The sequence below is a fragment of the Nilaparvata lugens genome, chromosome 3 (assembly GCF_014356525.2).
Source record: "Nilaparvata lugens isolate BPH chromosome 3, ASM1435652v1, whole genome shotgun sequence".
Lineage (NCBI taxonomy): Eukaryota > Metazoa > Arthropoda > Insecta > Hemiptera > Delphacidae > Nilaparvata > Nilaparvata lugens.
The window spans coordinates 33,520,539-33,541,593 of NC_052506.1; the positions used below are offsets into that span (position 1 = coordinate 33,520,539).

The 21,055-nt window shown below is 35.5% G+C and overlaps 1 protein-coding gene across 3 annotated transcripts in view; it reads right to left on the reverse strand.

Moving 5' to 3' along the window:
- The window catches only part of LOC111052626 (heterogeneous nuclear ribonucleoprotein L), a 366,361-nt gene that overhangs the window by 301,144 nt on the left and 44,162 nt on the right, over positions 1 to 21,055 (reverse strand). For all 3 annotated transcript variants that reach the window (XM_039423566.1, XM_039423567.1, XM_039423568.1), the window contains exon 3: positions 16,014 to 16,086. In XM_039423566.1, coding sequence (XP_039279500.1) covers positions 16,014 to 16,086 — 73 coding nt within the window. The remainder of the gene's footprint in view (positions 1 to 16,013; positions 16,087 to 21,055) is intronic.

Sequence of the window (21,055 nt, forward strand, 5' to 3'; positions counted from 1 at the left end):
TTAATCATTTAACTGATTCTTAACAGTTAACAGTAGGCTACCCTAGAATAAAAACCAATAGTGGAGTTTGATACTTGAAAACTAGAAAATCAAAAACTCTTGAATTGAAAGTTGAGATAATTACACAGTCGACCAGCTTCATACCTACGGTATTTCAGTATTACGGATTTAAGGTATTTCTCTTACTCTAGAACCAGGTGCAATCTCGAACAATAACTTGCACCACTTGGTCCACTTATTAATGAGGGGCCGAGTAATTAAAACGTAAGAGGCCATTACAAATTAACACCTTTGACTTCATTCATAGAATGATAATAATTGCGACTGGCCCTCCGATAATTAACCAAGCGCCGAGCAATTGAGCGCCCAACTTAATTGACCGTAAATTTCAGTTTAGTTTAGCCGGTACCCTACTCGCAAAACGTACTTACGATTGCACATTATGCACTTCTTGATGGTCTTCGAAATGCAATAAAACTAGATTGAGTGCAGCAGCGGTGGCGGTCATTGTTTTATAACGACTGTCACTTGGATTCGTTGGGGGTGGACGGGGTGGTAGAGGGAGTCTAGTTGCCCCAATTACTCTACCTTCGCGCCCACTTCACTAATAGTGTCTCTAAAATAATTAGTGACATAATTGGAAGCAGATGAGCTGTGAACTCTTTTGGATGATATCCTGGGTAATTATAGGATAATGCGGATACTATTTTCTAATTAGTCTATCTATTTTATTAGAACCTCGATCCTGTACCAAAATTAAATTCTTAATAGTTAGCTATAATTTTAATTCCGTAATTTGAATTATAGTCGAATTTTGTCGGTTTGTAATTCATAAGAGATTTATAATTTTGTATTTTGTTTTGCGAGTTGGCAAAACTGCTGTTGAACAGCTGAGTAGCTATAGTGTGGTCCACGTTATAATGGCAGTGGATAAAGATAGAAGAATAGCGATGCCGATTCTCTGCATTAATTAATTACATTTCTACACTGTCAAAAACATTATTGTCATCGTTGTGGACCTTGAAAAGGATAGTACCATCGGCTTTGTCGGTTGATAGACAAGGATAGCAATACCAAAGTTGATCAAATACTGTCATTATAACGTGGACCTCACTATAGGCAGTATTCTACTGTGTGTGCTTTTTGCCACTCACTCTTCTTCAATTTTTGGCTTTGATCTGACTTGAATATGATATCTGCATTGCACCACCTTTTACTATTTTATTTGCCAATATGAGTTAATATTGCCGAAATAGGCTTCGGCCTTCTTTACTTTTAATGTTTTGATTGAGTCTTTTTTTAAAACCCAATTGGGTAAGATTAAAACCTTTTTCTAAATTTTTAGATCTTGAATTAGCTTGTAGATCTGTTATCACTTTCCCATGTTCTGGAAAATTCATGTATATTATTTTTAAAATCTTGTAATATTTCTTTATATTCTGATCTTTATTCCGAATTCATTGAATATCTTTTACTCTCATTAACTAAAGTTAAATTTACGAAACGTTATAATTTTTCTACTTTCTGACTAGACCTAACCTGTTCTACCATCCAATGACCTAATTCTCAATATTATTCAATTTTTATTATTTTACATCTGTTCTTTCTTACTTTTATAATGTCTCTAAATTTATTTTATTTTCTGGAAATCTCATTCTCAATTTGATATGTACCTTTCCTTTATTTGTTACTGATTTTACAAATCTCGCTATCTTGTTTTAAAAAGTAATAATTTTGTATTTAGAATTATCAGATTGTTATTTGTCCATACAGGTTTTTTGATTTATGTTAAATATGATTAAATTGAAGATATCTTAACACACAACCTGTTTGTACAACGAATCTAACTACTGGACCATGGAATTTAAGTAAACAGGACTAAACATCATGAAGACACAGCCAAAAATAGTAAATACCTCTTCTAAATTCCGGTAAGCTGCATCATCAAATTTCTACATTTTCTTCAACTACATATTATTCTCTTCTCTTCGCAAATTGATAACTTGGAAATCTTTCTAAACATCGAGTGAAATATTAATGAATGGGGTAGCGCTACTTCCTAAATTCATGAACTCTAAATTTAATTCTATACCAATCTTTTGTAATTCTGTACTTTGTGACAATAATGGTTTCTTCTCGATTTTCATATTTGTTTTGAGGAATATATTATTATTTTTCTTGGCTCTCTCAAATTTCGAATTTTCTTAACCTGATTTCTTTCATGATATTGAGCTGCTGACATGATCCGCCGACTCTGGGGTTCATTGCATTCTTTCTCTTGTTTGCAATTAGTTTATTATTAAACTGGTTCTTGATTAATCCACCGCATTTACATTATGAACGTAAAAACTATAATTGATTTTTGGAAGATAACACGATGAATTGGAATAAACAATAAAATTGGTTGAATTGACACTTGCATTACGTTCTTTGAGTTCAATTGAGTTCTTCAGTTACAACCAGTTGATTGTCTAATCAACTAGAAAGACTATCATGGATTCTAGTATAACTGGTATGAAACTTTGAAACTATGGTTAGTTCCACAGATTTTAGAACATTGACCAGTGAATAAACGGGGCTTTTCAATTTGTGAGCTAGATTTATTTAATCGTCCCTGATGGATTGGTTATTCTATGCTTATGCTATCATCCAACAATGACAACTAAGTCAGTCCATGTCCAGAAGGTGCTAAATGGAGAAGTTGAATAACTTGGTCTACAACCTAGCAATTCAAATCAACATCACACGAGAATATGTAAATGAATAATCTAATTTCCTTTATTAACCATTCAACAGACTGGACTACTTCACTAGCCTTATCAACTAGTATGAACCACAGTATATATTCTCAAAGAAATTTACAGTTTTTGGAATACACTCCAAATTTATCGCCTAGCCTTGAGTTCAACTAGACTCGTCTAAAATTATGTTGAATTGTTAATTGGGACAAAAAAGGAACTACGCTGTCAAGGTTCATTGATTCAAGTATAATCGAGTTATTCTACAATTTTTACAAATCTCATAGGTAAGGCATAATCCTCCCTTCCTTGAAAAATCGGAAACATTATTATATTGGAAACTAGCGTTCTCTTTGATTCTAGACTAATAACAAGTTCAGCCATCAATACGTATTATTCACGTCAACATAATGGAATTACAGTACTTTGATTATTTATTCCGATTGTCAAATCTCAGGCTGCTTTGTTGTAATCATGCTTCTATTTCTTCTTCTCCTTCTTATTTCTATTCTTCTTCTTAATTTTCTTGTTCATTATTATCATCTTCTGTCTCCTTTAATAAAAAGCATACACTGGCGTCTGCATCGTATAATCCGTGCGTCCCGGTGGCTGTTTAATTGGATAGTACAGCAGCAGCCAGCAGACAGGGGGCAGGAGGAGGAGAGCGAGCTTTATTATGCCTCCTCACCCGACACGCTGAGCACAGCAGAGCAGAGGCAGCATTTCAGCGCCTGTTTGTTTTGGAATGTATTTTAGCAAATCAAAGCAACCACCTCCACGCTCGTCGGGCAGGGAAAAATCTTGAGACAAAACAGAATGTCTAACGAAGTCTCAGTAGCTGCTTCTCTTAGCCTTCATCCTTATTTTTCTTAGTCTACTTCATTTTCTAGTTCTTTCTCATTTTCCTCATTCCTCATTTTCCACCTCCTCCTTGTTTGGGTCCTCCTGCATTTATTGTTTCATCTCATTTAATCTTCTTGATTCATCATCCTGTTAGTTATAGGTTTCCTCCATTTCACGTCTCTCTCGTATTGTCATCAATATCAACTTCGACCACTTCTTGGTCCAATTCTTCTCAATCTTTACCTCCAATATCTTAAAAACGTATTTTTCTCTTAATTGCTTTGATTATCATCCCCTTCTATACTTTCACTTAACGCCTATTATATTCTCTCTTTTTCCTTTTCACTTAACGCCTATTATATTCTCTTTTTCCTTTTCACTCTCCCACATTCCTCTTTATTCTACTTCAACCATATTTTCTTATCACTCTTCCACATCTTTTTCTTTCCCATTCACAGTTTACTATTTTTCTTTTAATTCTCCTTCTACCTTCTACTACTTCTTCTATTTTTCATCCACTCCTACCTTTTTCCTTTTTCATATCCTTTTCCTACCCTTTTCTTTTGGTTCACCTTCTTCTTTTCCTACCATTCTCTTTTCCTTCAGTTCCCTATTATTCATTCTTCCTCTCATTCCCGAGTTCTCCCAGTCAGCAGCTTCACGATCCACCTCTGCAGCGCGCGCACAACAACTAAATAATGAGCCAGCACCATTACTACCTCCAACAACAACAGCAAGCAAAGCAAAGCCTTCAGAAAATCCGTAATGAATGCTGCTTATAGTCGCGGGGATGAAAACTGCTGCCTTTCATTCTCACACCCCTAATTCATTAATTGCATCCAATGTCTATCGCGAGCTGCTTTCTAAAACAACATCAACATACCGTACAATTCAACACAAACCATTCATTACATTTTCACCTCCTTATTTCTCCAAGAAAACGTACATTTTTGGATTGAGACTAACTCAAATAAACTTTCTAATTTAACCATTGAAGAACAAGAATTCAATATATTCACGACATATTAGATTCTAAATAGGAGGGCTTTATAAAAATAAGGTTTCCATAAATGTACATTCCCTCTCGTGATGTTAGCTGGTAAACGAAATCTGTCAATACCGCTTCGATTGTTAGCGTGCTACTTGTTGGACAAGCACAGTTTTGAATAAAGCCTGATCACTCACAATCTGAGATGATTAACATCAATGTTTTTCAGTAAAAACATTAAAACAAGTTACCGAATCGACTCGAAAGATGTGTGAATGCAAGTGGACGATTTTGGCTCAAGTATTTGGATCAAATTCCATGACTCACAACAAAAATTAAACAACATACATAATTTTATAGCAAAGCACTCCACTATAAATTACTAAACCTACCCATGAATGCAAGTTCATTTGTACTCATGACTGAGATCCGTGAATGCAAGTCAACGATTTTGGGTCAAGTATTTAAATCAAATCCAATGACTCACTATCAAAATAGTCATATTGCAGCAATAAACATCAATATAAATTAGCGGAACGACTCATCTAGATGCATCCAGTACCTGCTGCACCTAACTTGAGGATGATGTTGATTACTCCAACTGTGACAAACCGAATATAAACGGACGGACGCACGTTCTCTTCATCACAGCTAAGCCGGCTTGCTTGCATAGAGCACCAGCGCAAATCCGGCAATAACTCACCTTCTAGAACAAAAGTTGGATTCTGTGAACGAGAACGACGCAAGTTTTGCCAAATTTATGACGCTACTCGCAGTCACAGCTCGCGGTAAGAAGCATGAATTAGCCTACTTGGCACCCCTTGTGTGACGTCGGCTGTGTCCTTCCGCTCAAGTGTAAATAAAGTACAGTCAGTGCCCGTGTTTGTACAGAAATAATAAATCCGCACCAGAATATGGGGGGCTTAACATCTCTGCTGCTGGCCAAATTGAGTTTTCAATTCTCACCAATAGATATTTGAACAAATCTTTTCCGTCATTAGAATATAATTGGCAATTGCATGTGATGACTATTGCATAAAATTATTACTAATCATCAGGAATCAATTACTCGCATGAAGAATGTCTCATTAACAAACTTATTTACTAACACCGATTGTGATAATTAATAACTTCTTACCACCCTAACATCTAGGTTATTTGATTTTAGTTAATTTATTTCCAGAAGACAATAATCTACAACCAGTGCAGCGTTTTCGTGCAAAATACCATACAGTGTTTTTATGTTAGTGGGATTGATTTGCATTTCGTATCAAACAACCGGAACTCATCACGTTAAATTACATTGGCAAGTGGCATACAAAATATTCCAGATAGAATAACTACGTTATTCAATTTACATACGTCGGGGATAAACGTACAGAGAAGCTATACCATCACGAACATCGTGAAATTGCCAACAGTTTACATAGAGTAGTATTATTAAAGAAAGCGAAACAACATTTTGTAGCAGGCTACTGGAGCAGCATATAATCCAATTTCCAAGAGTAGTGCGCGAAAATCCAATTTCTTTACGCGTTGCCCCATCATTGGAGGAGTGTAGCGTTCAAATATTTTCGAAAAAGGAGAAGAAAATATTGAGTTTACGATACGAAGATAGGATGAACGGGGGTAATAACAATAACACAGAGGCCATCAAGAACATTGGTCAACAGATATCCACTGTCACGTTCACGTTCACCCGGGGCGGGCGGGCCGGCCATTACTGTAATCGAATCACTAGCTTATGACCACACAAACAAAACATACTGATAACAATATCATTCATGACATCATCTTGATTTAATTCCTTGTTTACTCACTGATACCAGTAGTAAACTAAGTAGAACTTACTGATATCAATAGTAAAGAGAATTTCCGAAATACTATGCACTTTGGTAGTTTTCAATCCCTGAACCCTCACATACTTCCATCATAATCATGATCTAGTTCTTTGTTGTCAAAGTATAGAAAGCTTTTAATAAATTCAATCCCAATAGCTTCTCATACAAATGGATATCAATAAATTTAATGTGATCATCTTGATCGAAATTCCTGTTTATATGGCACAGAACGATTTCTAATACAAAGCACTACATCAAATATTCAATTCGAGAGACTCTGCAATTCAAAAACATCCTGTAAAAATTGATGTCAATAACATAAAAATCACGTGATAATCCTGATATAGTTCTTTGTTTTTGTAGGAGAAAGAGGTTTCTGGAATACTATGCTTAGTAATAATTTTCAACTCCACTTCCCACGATCATGATTTAGCTTATTTGATAAACTTACAATGTTTGGCAAGAAACTTTCTGTGATACATTTCAATAGAATATTGAACCTAACATTTCAATAATTTCAAACCAATACTTTATGAATCATCTTGATTCGATATTTCGTTTTCATAGTAAAGGGAATTCGGGAAGCGTCATCTGAGAAGGGTAGCTTTCCGTAAAAAAACGATCAATAAAATGAAAAACACTTTCAAACTAAAAATCACTGTTCCAGGAATCACACAACTAATAACTATATCAGTGAATTAAAAAAATCATACCGAAACCACAACTACTTCTAAAGAATAACCTTCTACAAATCCACCTTTCAATAATTTCAATTATCTACTCTGAATCTGACTTAGAATAAAGTAGTATACTGTAGAAAATAATAATTCAACCACAAAATTACTTCTGAAACGAATAACCTTTTTTCTTACAGTTCAGTAATAAACGTGCGTCATCAAACATTTAGGATGGGGTAGTGACGTCACTTCCTTATGTGCGCCACTGCTTGCTATATTATAAGAGAAGCAGAGCAAGAGTAAGGAAACGTAATAATGGCCCCAAATGGAACAGGAAGAAGGAGGAGAGGTGAGAGGTGACGGGAGAGAAGAGTTTCCAGGAGCTCCTTCCCTCCACAGCAACCTCCTTTAGTATACATAATATATCCTTTGTGAGTAAATTTTATATAATTCAACCTATTATACTGGTTGATCGAATGATCAGCTGATTCGCTCAGCATTGATTCTAATAATTATCGATTTATTCAAGATCGACTAATTCTTTTCAAAATGTAAACAAATAATTCTAACCTCAATGTTCATGCAAACTTTTATTTTTTATAATCCGCTAATAATAAGTAAGCCGCTTTATAATTTTTTGATCTTGCCAATGGGTTCTCATAGTTATTGAATCACAATTATACATGTTTTCTTATCGTTTTTGATAATACTATTACTCCTAATCGCTAATAATATTCGATTTAAGTTGATTTGTCCCTTGACTAGGTCTAACCTTCTTTCCATTTTATAATTCTATTAAAATTCATTGGTTCATTTTAAAATATTTGATGGTACTAAAGTACCACGTGACACAATACGCCCTCTGATTTCTGATATAAAACGACAATTCGAGAATATAATATAATTTTATGATCCTGTTGGTTTTGGATCAGAAATCACACATGTTACAAAGTCTGTTAATAAGTCTACTGAGAATTCTGTCTCCTAACAATTCAACAACATATACAATAATAAATAAATTCAATTCAAATACATATGCCTTACATTGGCCAATCTCCTACTACACACAATACACAAATATAGATTATCTCCTCCTCCATACACAATATAAACCTTTTTTCCAATCCACGCTTCGCCCTCAGGCTAGAAGCACATTTGAACATTAGTGCAAAATCATTGCCAACCTAACAACCTTATAATTCTCTGACTTGCAGAATATAATATTTCTTCTCCCTCGACATAGAATAGTGACTTGTACATTTTGATTTTAATCTCCTGCAGAATTTGGGCATTGCTTTTATACAATGAATATTTTTAAAGGATAATCTTTGGTAAGTTTTATTAAAGAGAACTTCTTATTCATTTGATACATTGAAACTTTGGCTTAATGCTTTTTGGTGGTAACTATGTGGTTTGATCATTTGGCGGATAATTTTATTTATTTTCTCAATTAGTTTATACATAAATAATAATAATATAATATTTTTATAATATCTTTACATACAATTCACATTTATATGACACTTGAGCCTTTCTTGGGGGTGTCAACTTAGGCGATTTATCAGGCATTGAATACTCGGGTTCTTGTAGTGGACAGCTGGCTTTTGCTGGCTTCTGTCTATCAACTGTCGCCATTTTGATGTCTTCAAGATATACAACGGTAAGTTGGCTTTTAAATTGGAAGTTATTTATTCACTTGTTTCATTAGTGAGGATGGTGTTAAAGATGGTTTCTAAATTTTTTATTTCTTTATTTTCAGGTGTTGTTATTCGAAGTGGATACTCGTCTGCTAATTAAGTGTATTGTTTGGTGTTCGTCTGGTACGTATATCTTGTCAGGTAGGCCAATGACGTTTCATCAAAATATTTATATCCTTATCGCTTAGTGTCCCGATAATACGGTTTGAGATTAGAGATATTTTCCCACCAAGTTAAATTTGGTTTGCATTCTTCATACAACTGAACTGTATTATGTTTAGTTACAGCTGCTATTTTATATGGTCCAGTATAAATATGAAAGAATTTTCTGGTAGTTTTCTCCAACGCATTGGATAATCTATGGCTTTTTAAAAGTATTTCATCTCCAACACTGTATTTAAACTGTTTGGATTTATTATCATGATAATGTTTTTGTGAGGTCGCTGACCTTTCTAATCTCTGTTGCACAATGTGACAGATGTCTAGGTTAGGACGAGTTAAAGCATTCGACGGTGGGAAATCTATTAACTTTTCAATAAACATTTTATTTCTTTCTCCGAACATAACCTCTACTGGTGTATATCCTGTATTCTCATTGATACAATTGTTGAAGCATTCTTCCAGGAATGATAAATATCTAACCCAACTTTAATGTTTTTCAGCGCAGTACACCCTCATGAATCGTGAGATTTCTGCCATACGGCGCTCCACGGGGTTCGAGCTAGGAGAGTATGCGGAAGTTCGAGATATTTTTATATCAGCCAGGTCAAGTATTCTTTTCCATTGTTTGCTACAAAAATATGATGCATTATCTGATAGAATGCACTTAGGTTTTCCTACTTGTGGAGTCCACTTATTCACTACGCAATTTGCTAGGGCTTCACCTGTTAGTTTACCGATGGGAAAGAACATGGTGTATTTAGAGAATGTGCATGTTAACACGAATATATATTTTTTCCCATGTTGTGCTAGGGGTAGATGACCATAAATGTCTGCTGATACTAACTCCAGTGGGGCGGTCGGCAATATAGGTATCATTTCTCCCCTGACTTGATATTTTAAATGTTTTGTTTTCTGACACAGGTCGCATGCTCGTAACACTTTGACTACCTTTTTGTGCATACCTTTCAGATAACAGGCTTCTTTTAGTGTACATATCGTTTTTCTTACTCCAAAGTGGCCAATTCTCTCATGTGTTTCCTTAATCACTTCCTCCGCTATTTTCCTTAGGTATTATGATTCTCCAGTTATAACTTTGTGGTGTGGTGTGGTGAAACCTAATGTCTAGGTGAAACCTAGTCTAGAAATCCACGGTATTGTGTGTACTGTCGCAGGTAGTTGGGCGGTTCAGACGGTCCTTCCTCCAATATTTCTAAAATTTGTGATAGCTTGGGGTCTTCTTTTTGCGCGTTCTGAATCCTTCTGGGTGTTAGCGTATTCTTGTAGACTTTAGGTTTGATATTTTCGGGATATGGTATGCTTTCGTCCATTTCCATTGCGTAACATTTCAGGTTTGTGTCGTTACAGTATGTGGCATCTAGTTCTCGGGATAGAACTAGGGATAGTGGGTGAGATCGAGATCAAACTCTTGAAGAGCAAGGAACCATCTTGACAGTCTGTTGTGGTTTAATTTAGCTGTTTTAAAAAATGTAAGAGCTTTATGGTCGGTATTGATATAAATTTTATTTCCCAACAGTAGCGTGCGGTATTTTTTACAGACTTCTACTATACTTAATAACTCCTTTTCTGTAATCGAATAGCGTCTTTGTGCTGGGTTTAGTGTTTTACTGAAAAAGGCTAGTACTCCTTTGTCTCCTTCGGCACTTTTCTGAAATATTTCTGCTCCTATGGCGTAATCTGAGGCATCTACGTTTATGTAAAATGGTTGGCTCATATCGGGATGACTTAGTACAACTATTTCAAGGAAAGCTTCTTTTAATTCTCGAAATATCTTCTCTTCTGCTTCTGTCCACTTCCACGCTTTGTTGGTAGATAGTACGTGACTTAATTGGGCAGTGTAGTGTGACATGCGGCTGTTGAAACGTCTATAGAATTGAAGAAATCCAATGAATTTCTGTAGTTGCTTTCGGTTAGTTGGTGAAGGGAATTTTCTGATGGCTTCTAATTTACTGCTATCTTGGGAGATGCCGTCCGGGGTGATGATATGTCCTAAATATTTGACCTGTTGTGCAAAAAATTCGCATTTTGATAATTTCAATTTGAGTCCACATCTGATGAGGCAACGAAATACTATGTCTAGGTGTTGACAATGGTCCTGAATATTTGTTGAAGAAATAATTCCATCATCCACGTAGAGTGTACAGAAATCTGTGACATCTTCTCCTACGGCTTGACGAAGGCAACGAATAAATATGGCCATGGCGTTCCTCAGTCCAAAAGCTAGGCGAGTGAAGCGGTAATTTCTTCCATTGAATAAGAATGATGGATAATCTCTTGATTCTGCTGCTATCTGGATCTGCCAATAACCTGCGCTTAGGTCAACTGTAGAATATACCTTCTTCCCACTAAAGGTTTGAAGTACTTGTTCTATCTGGTCTGGGCTCTCACGGTCATCTTCCAGAATGTTGTTAAGCGCGCGCGCATCTAGACATAATCTCACGGTGCCGTCTTTCTTAGCAACACAAACAATTGGTAAGCTATATTGAGAGCTTGATGGTTCAATTATCCCCAATTCTAACATTCTGTCTATCTCTGCTATAGCTGCCGGGCGGTATGTAAATGGTATTGGATAAGATTTTCGGTAATAGGCTTCATGAGGTTTGACTTTGAGTCGGCATTCAAAGTCTTTGGCTAGACCTGGTTGTTCTGAGAAGACATCTCTATTCTCCATGAAAACCTTTGCGACACTGTTTTTTGTATTTAAATCCCATTCGGCATAACAGTTTATCCTATCCAATAATTTTTCAAACATTTCTTCAGAGGAAACCTCTTTATCAATCACGCCGTCATCTGTTGTCGTTAAACTCAACACTTCAAAATGCTCCATGGTTTCTTCCATTTCATGAATACCCCAAGTCCTAGGAACGCCTTCCATGTGATATGCAAATTGTACTATCCGATTTTCTCCAGGATGTCTTTTGAAACTGAGAGGTGTAATAATTTCGGTGGTGGTGGTTTCAGGGCTTGCATGGAATTTCAGTGTACAGAAATTCAAACAGGTTCGAAAATATTGTAGGAAATCAGCGCCTATTATCATTGATGGACCTTTGACTGGTAACACCAGGAAAGTATATTCAAATATAACTCCTTCTATTTCCATTGAGTGGTTACTCTTATTCTTCTGCCAGGATTAATACCGGAAATGTATACATTGGTAAGGGGTAATGTAGCTATTGCATGTTTATCTTTGATGTTTAAAAACATGTCCTCTTGTAATAAACAGCATTGTGAACCACTGTCAATCAGGGCTTGTAGTTTAGTCCCATACAACTTGCATTCAATATAAGTTTGTAGCTGGCTGTCTGATGTCACATCGGTACCGTCAGGATTTTCTAAGAGTGTTTCACGCTGATCGTCCCGGAAAGTGGTGTCTATGTGGAGAGGTTTGGTAGGTTCCTCTAATTTGGTAGATGAATAATTATGTGCATGATATAATCTCTGATAGTGCGTCCATCTGCTTACGTTTGCTCCAATACTGCTGCAGGAATTGGGAGATGAAGTCCTCCAGGCTATTGATATCTCGCATCCGGCTCTGGAAAAACATCAGTGGCTCGCCGAGTAGTAGACTGGACAGTTGGAAACGCCATACTAACCAAGAGGTGGGTATCAATTCCTGAATGGCTTTTATTTGATCTATAAATGGTCGGGGTTGCATATGATGGTAGGAATTATCAAATTTTCCATGACTTTGAAAAAGTTGAGTGCCGTTTACTACTTCATTCGGTGTATACTGTATTCGACTGACTGGGATATTTTCCATACGTGTCTCTATCCTGGAGACTTGTTCTTCATTAGCGATCCATTTATCATTCATAATTTTCTTATGTGCATTCACTTCATCATACAATCCGGTTAGCTTCAACTGCTGTCCGCCTATAGCATTCTCCAACATGCCATATCTCTCACTTGATTTCGCCCCCTCCTCTGCTAAATTTGCTATACATGCCTGCACATTACTTTGTTCCTTGACTATTTTTGCTATTTTATCATTATTTTCCTCCACTTTTGCCTCTATCTCACCCTTATTTCCTAACACCTTTTCCATGACAGTTCCCATGATGGCAGTGCCTAGCTCCTTACCCAATACGTCCACCTGTTTTTCTACTTCCCTGGGCACCTCGTCCAACCGCTCGTTCAATCGGCATGTGACATCATCTATATGGGTTTCCAACTTTTTGATGACGGTAGATTGCATATCTATTTTAATATCTATCATACTCCTCACTTCCTCTTTGAAATTAGAAAATTTTTCATCCATGGTTTTGATACCTTCTTGTACAGTCTTGGTAATATTTTCATTGACAATTTTGTTCTCTTTTTGGAGGATTTTGGTATTTGCTTCCATTCTTTCTGCGCTTTTATCTTGGCTTGCTAATATTTGACTGAGTATGAGTTTGAGTTCGTTTGTAGAATCATTTGCTATAAGATTGGTAAGGTAACCGACTGAAGAGTCTAATGTTGTATTGCGTTTTTCCAGGTTGGTGGCGGATGGCGGTTGACTGGTCATGTCGGATGGCGACTGGGTGGCGGCACTCTCCGTTCCCTCGGCGACGCTTGGAGCGATCTGCGAAGACGCCGGTACCGGGTTGGATGCCCTCACTCCCTCAGCCGGACTCTCATCGGAATTAATCGCATCGACGATGTTATCGATCTTCGTAGAAGACAATTGAGCCAAGTTTTGCGGGTCGAAATTGATGGAGCATATGCTGCCTCCCTCTCTCTCTCGTGGGGTCTCCGCTGCATTGTCCTGGGGTTGTTGATTGGCCGGTGTCGTAGCTACATAGTTTTGGGGATGGTTGCTGAAGTAGGAAATTTGCGAGTTAGCTGGCGACTGGTTCATGGTGATGTTATTATGGATTACTTTGAGTAAATAGCCAAGTGTGTTGCCAATTTCAGGAATATTAAAATGGATTTAGTGATAGTGCCTATTCTGGATAAAATTGTGTGGTGTTAAAAGTTTCAAGTGTCATGTACATATATTACTAAACGAACATCAAGAGACAGGTATGACTTACATTACATAATTATAGTTCTTAAAATTTTAGTTAGGGTCTTATCCACCTTAACAACAACAATATTATAATGCCTCAAATAACCTATAACCCTGGTCAGCATACAATGTCTAGATTCAAATATCAAAATCAAAATTTTACTATAAACTTTTATGGAAATTTCCATCCAATTTTTTCTCTATTATGAGAATTATGTTATCAAACTTGTGTGATACAGTTTGTCTGTATTTATGCAGCTTGAAAAATTTCAATTTGAAGAGCAACTCAATTATTTTAGCCAGAAACTTACAATAGATCATCAGATATATCTTGTCGAATCAACTTCAGATTATATTTCTTGCAGCTATCAGTTTTATCAATAATTTCATTAATCATTGATAGTAGATTGAGTAGGTAAGCTTTTCATCACGCCTCACGCTTGTGGAGCCATATTACGTGAAGTTGTGCTCCTTGGAGGGTTATCTCTTATGATAGAGCCCCACGTTATGAAGCTATTATGTAAAGTGGTAAACCTTTGCCAATCCTTTACAGATGATACAATGTTATTGGTATTTATAAGAGCAGTTGTTAAATTCCCTCTTTTGCAAATAAATTCACAAAAAATTAAGGCCGTCCGGCTCGCAAAATTACTGGGCTCAAACCTCAGCTCTAGCTCAGTGGTAGATACATGAATTTTACAAACACAAGTAATCACCATAAGGTTCAATGACCGGTGATTAATAATTCTTACTGCTGCTTCTATGAAGTTCTTGAAGAATACCGGTGAGGAAATTAAAAGAATATTTGATGACTGATTAACAGTAACCATGCACCCACTAGAGAATAATAAAGACCAACTATAGTTGTTTCTAGTTGATTCTTAGAACGCTCGTCATGAATACAGGTATTCACCAATTTATCCTTCCAAAATTCCTTAGAACTTACAACGCCAGTTCTTGAAGCTCTCTGGATCCCTATATGATATAACTGGAACCTTATTAATATAATTTTTAATATACTTGTTCTGGCAGATTAAAGTGATTATCATCAAAGGATGATAAATACTGAGTGCTCTCAATAAGATCAATACTAATTGATTCAATAATTTCATGTGCATCCTCTCAGGTCGAGATCCTAAGCCAGAAGAAGGAGGTTTTCAGAAAAATTTGTCTCTTCCAAGAATAATTCTGTAAGCTACTCTCTGATTGGTCTTCAATTTAATAAACTCAATACAATTGGTCGCCTTTGAATCAGGGCTTCCTCAACTTTATAATAGAAAAAATTAAATAAAAAAGTTTTTATACAAATACATGTAGTGTTTATCTTAAATTGATTTCATAAATAAATCATAACATACGATTTTAATAGATAATAATACATTTAGTTTTTTTTTATATGAGTTTTGTATACTATTGGTTTTTCGTGTTTCTTAGATTATAATAAATATTTATACAGAAATAATAGTTGTTTGTATTTCTACACTTCAACTTCCTTTAGTATACATAATATATCCTTTGTGAGTAAATTTTTATATAATTCAACCTATTATACTGGTTGATCGAATGATCAGCTGATTCGCTCAGCATTGATTCTAATAATTATCGATTTATTCAAGATCGACTAATTCTTTTCAAAATGTAAACAAATAATTCTAACCTCAATGTTCATGCAAACTTTTATTTTTTATAATCCGCTAATAATAAGTAAGCCGCTTTATAATTTTTTGATCTTGCCAATGGGTTCTCATAGTTATTGAATCACAATTATACATGTTTTCTTATCGTTTTTGATAATACTATTACTCCTAATCGCTAATAATATTCGATTTAAGTTGATTTGTTCCTTGACTAGGTCTATCCTTCTTTCCATTTTATAATTCTATTAAAATTCATTGGTTCATTTTAAAATATTTGATGGTACTAAAGTACCACGTGACAACATGAAGTAGCAACAGGTGCTAGGCAAAAATGAGGTATAATTCAGAATCGGAATGAGAAAATTGCATAAGTCAGAAAAAACAAGAAAGAAAAATTAGAGAGATAAGAGCTATGAACTCACCACTGTGATGGGATAGGCTGGGTTGATGACTGTGAATAAAAGCACATGGTTGGGCTTCTCGATTATCTCCGCGCTAGAAAAAAACAATTACAATTAGCCAAGTAATTCTCAATGTCAATCTGTCTGCAAGATAAAAAAAACAAAAATCATTCAATATCAAGTTAATTTCCAAAAATGAAATGGAGAAGTTCATCATGATATTAAATTATACAATATAATAGATACTATGAGTGAAACAATCATACTCAGTTTATCAAGGAAATTAGAGCTAGTAACATTATAAAAAATTGTAAAATATAATCATTATAAGCTCCTTGTTTATTTGTGAATTGATTAGTTCTATTCTGAATTTCAACTAGGAATACATCAATCTGTCAAGAAACAATATCCATGATCGGATTAAATAAAACTTATTCTTGAATAGGAAGTGAGCTTCAAATCAGATAAAAAGTAAGCGGGGGTGAAAAACTGTATCCAGTAATTTCTATTGCTGTTTGCTTCTTTATTTTCCTGAGTTACTTAAAACCAACTATAACTAGACAATAAATTATGAAGAAAATAAAACAGGCATATGCCTTTGGTCATCGATAGCCCAAATTAAGGTTATACCTAAGTCTACAGTCATATACAAGTTTTCCACTTTCCAATTTTCGCAAGTAATTATCAAATAAATAAGCCACTCATTCAGAAGATCTCCTAAAAAAATAGTATAAGTGAAAATGCATTGTGATTGTTGTTCTTTATACTCGATCAGCGCCCCAATCAAATAGATTGATCGATTTGTGAGTGATTCAGTACATTAAAATTAAATGATAATCATGTAGGCAGATCAATCAAACTGATTGACAACCAAACAGACAAGCCATAATACACAACTTTCATAGAAAAGAGATTCCACAAAAGAGACTGCAAATACATACAAGACATAAATAATACTCCATTGATGGGCAATGAAATGAATGACGGTTTGACATATTTATGGCCACTGAGTTTCAACTATGTTTGCACACAAAATGTTTCCGACGCTGAAGTTGACTTGACGCCAAACAGAATCTATTATTACGCTTCACTTTCTTCAAGAATCATTCCCAAGTTGAAGTTGCTAACTACAATCATACTGCACACTAGTTATTTACAAGCCAATTGGTTTCGATAATAAAGACGGCGGCTTTTATTACCTACGTTCATGATAGCATAGCCAATTCGAAAAATGATTCTTGAAAACTGAAATTTTTCGTGATAGATTTGAATCTGCACTGTATTCAAGAATATTGACTTGAAATTTGAACACTGAACATGTTTTGGTCAAGGTTGAAACTAATAAAATAGTAAAGATTGGGCGTTTACAAAGCCTAACTAAAACTGTATTTATAATTTCTCATTTCTCATAAACATACACTCTCTCTCTCACACACACAGGCAATTGACTCGATGTTTCGGAACACACTCAAATCAGTACACTCATTCTTTTCTTATCATAATTATTTCCATTTTTCACTCACAAGCCTAAGTTCTCTTCTTCATTTTTCAATGACAAGATACACGCAGCACAAAGGCTAGTCAGTAGTCATGAATTGAGTACAACCAGGATAGAATTGATACAATCGTGACCGTACTGATGTCAACCGTTTTATAAATTCAATTTCTAAAATCTTCATAAAACAGGCCTCTAAACTTAGAACTCTCATTACAAGTCACAATAGCTGAATTACATTGCAAGAGGCGACGATATGCTGCCAAGTTGAATAGGCAGGCAAGCGGCACCTAAGTACACCAATTATTCACCTCAAAAGTATAGTTGAAGCCACAATGGATGTTTTTGTGTATTGTGTGGTGGCAACTGGCAACTCCCAGTGAACGACCGACATAACCACTCCATGCCTACACATTCTGAAATCACCAACACTCACTCACTAGCTCACCACAGAACAAAGCACTAAGGTAGGTCCACTCGCCTTTGGACACGAAAATCCATTCAGCCGACAACAAATTCGTTAGAATGCTCACGCCGTGTGAAGGCTGTGAAATACGTTTCCTTTTACTGAATAGATGACGTACCCACTGTCAACTTGTTTCGGGAGCAAAGGGCCAACAAAAGCACACTCCAACTTATATATTCAACATTGAATTGATGGTAGGGATAGCTATCTCCCCAAGTTCTACTGGACCAAATCAATACAGTGATTTCCACACTGATCTGGAATATCATTCCCCTTGAATGGAGCAGTTTGAAAAACCTAATACTTAAATACACCCAACTTAATGAAACCTATGTATTTGGACAGTTGAAGAAGGGCTGGTCTCTTTGGCCTAATATCACAGTATTCATTGATTCGAATATAGTTCTATACTCAGTTTCACTGTTCTAGAGCAACAATGTCAAGGCGTAACCAATAATTTCGAAAAAATAATAGATTTGATGAATAATGAGTAACTAATACAATATTAATAATAAATAACTCATCTAACCTGAATTTCATTTATTTCCAAGCACAGAAAACAATAATAAATCCTTTGAAAAAATCAAAGAAATTATGTAACACCAAGGAAATAACATCAGCCACCTTGAAAATGAATTATTCACAAAAAATTGCATATAAAAAATTGGCCACAAGTCAATTATCTACGAATAAATGTTATTGTACATATTATATTATTGAACATATTACACACAATTAATATTGATTCTTTAAGAATGATATTACTCTTCATCATTGAAAATATTTGATTTATAGAATGAATGAATAACAATATACGTCACTCTACCTCTAGGTAAAGTGCAATTATTTCCAGAAACGTCGAAAAGTAGATTTTTTCGAAAAGATATTCGATGAGAGACTGTTGGAGATCAGCAAAGGAAATTGGATTACGAAAGGCGAGAAGAGTCAAAGAGAGAGAAAGAAGGAGAGAGAGAGATAGCGAGTGAGAGTTGAAGACAGAAGCCGTGTTTTTTCAAAATCAAGCCAATAGAGCGCATTACTGCAAATGAAATCAACTGAAAAATATTTCAAAGAAGGAGAAGAAGAATTCTTATCTGAGAATCTACCTACAGCAAGTGAAGTAAAGTGAAGCAGGATCCAAGCTCGTTCCACCCTGGTTCACTGGCAAAATCTACCTTTGCACTTATATTTCTTCAAAGTGCCCTTCCTTCCTTCCTTCTGTTGGGATTGGTAATTCCTTTTCAATCACTTCATCTAATTTTTTCTTCTACTACTACTACTATTTATTTTCTCCAATTTTTATTCTTACTTTCCGCTACAGATTGGTAGATTCTCTCATTATTTCTCTACCATGTTTTCAACAGAATGACGAATAAAACAACGGTATAAATCTCTCTATGAAATGTATCGAGAGAATTCCAATACGTCCTTATATCAACTCTACTTCAATATTAAGCTCCACCCTAATCAGCCCGCATTCTGTGATTGTATACCGGCATAATGCACCGTTTCAAAGCTGCAAAAAAATGAAGATAAAAATTTTATCTACGGAACACCTCTACATAGTATAAATGAAAGTTCCACTAAAAATCGCCTAAACAGTATATAAGATAAAACCCTTCACAATATATCTACTAATTGGGAATTGACGATTTTAGATACATCATTACAGTGAGATGAACAAGGAGAAGGAGAAGTCATTAAAAATTGGCCTTCAGAAGATGATCATGGAAATTACGTTTTTTCAAAACGTGAAGGATGTCTAACCTATATTTACTTTGTATTTATATTATTTACATTTAAACCACATACATATTTTACTCACTTCATGACAAATTCCAATTTTTTATCCGTATGTGAGCAATCAATAGTGTATGGTCACCAAGTTAATGGACACCGCCCAACAAAATACAATACAAACACAATACTGATCACGAGTATCAAGAATACAGGATCACAAAATGCACTCAACTCCGAAACCACAGGCACTAATCAAAATTTAACATAATATCAGTTAGCGCGGAAAACCACATCATGAATACATGAATATATAGACACGGCTGGCAAAACCAACGACGAAATTTACATTGGAAATCATTCATTCACCCGATTTGAAACAGCTTAACCAAATATATAGCGGCTCATGCATGTATCAGCTAGATAAAATCTGACTATTTTAGGCACATTACCGTTCCTATCTGCTAGTAGCTATCTAAGCTTGCTTTACCCCTGAACTGAGAGGTGTGAGCAACAAGGGATTGAATGGAGGAAGTTAGAAAAGAGAGAATGAGTAAAGATGAAGATATGACTCATGAATTGTGAATGATAATTCAAAAAGAGGATTGAGAAGAAATAGGTACAAGAATATAAATATTACAGAAGTAGAAGAAGGTGGTGTTGACTGAGGAAGAAGAGGTGGAGGTGGAATAAGAGGAGAGGAATGAGGAAGAGAGCAGATAGAAAAATGTTTTCAAGAGTAGGGAGAAGTCTAAGTGATTGGAATATGAAATAATTTCTCTAGGTATGCCCTAACCTACATGATCTCTAATAATAAGAGTGATCTCATAAGATCTGTAGAATATCTCAGAGTTAAGGTAGCAGTAAAGACTATTAGAGAATAAAGAGAAAGAGGAACAAATCATATTGAGAAATAAGATAGCAAAATAATTAAAACTACAAGGAACAAGTGCAGTAAAATGATAAAGTAGTCTAGATCTAACCTACGCCTCGAACAACAATAATTTGTGTGAGCCGCCAACTGAAATCATTGAATACATGTAGTTTCCTAAAGCCACTCAATCATGGTCATGTATATAGTAATAACGTATCCTGTATATAATATTATTAATATCGATAGATAGAGATATACTAATAGCAATACACGCTTCTTGCAGCGACTCCAGTATTCTGTAGCAATAGACAGAGCAACGTGATGTGATTGAGCAGAGCACATAGCATATAGGAGGAGTCTGTACTGTGGATAGACCGTAGACATGAATATTCAACAGCCAAGTTGTGTCTGCATTACGGGAGCTGCACGGTTTTGCCAGCTCTAATGCCAGCTGACCAGACCCCGGGTCAGTTTGGGGGTAGGGGTGGGGT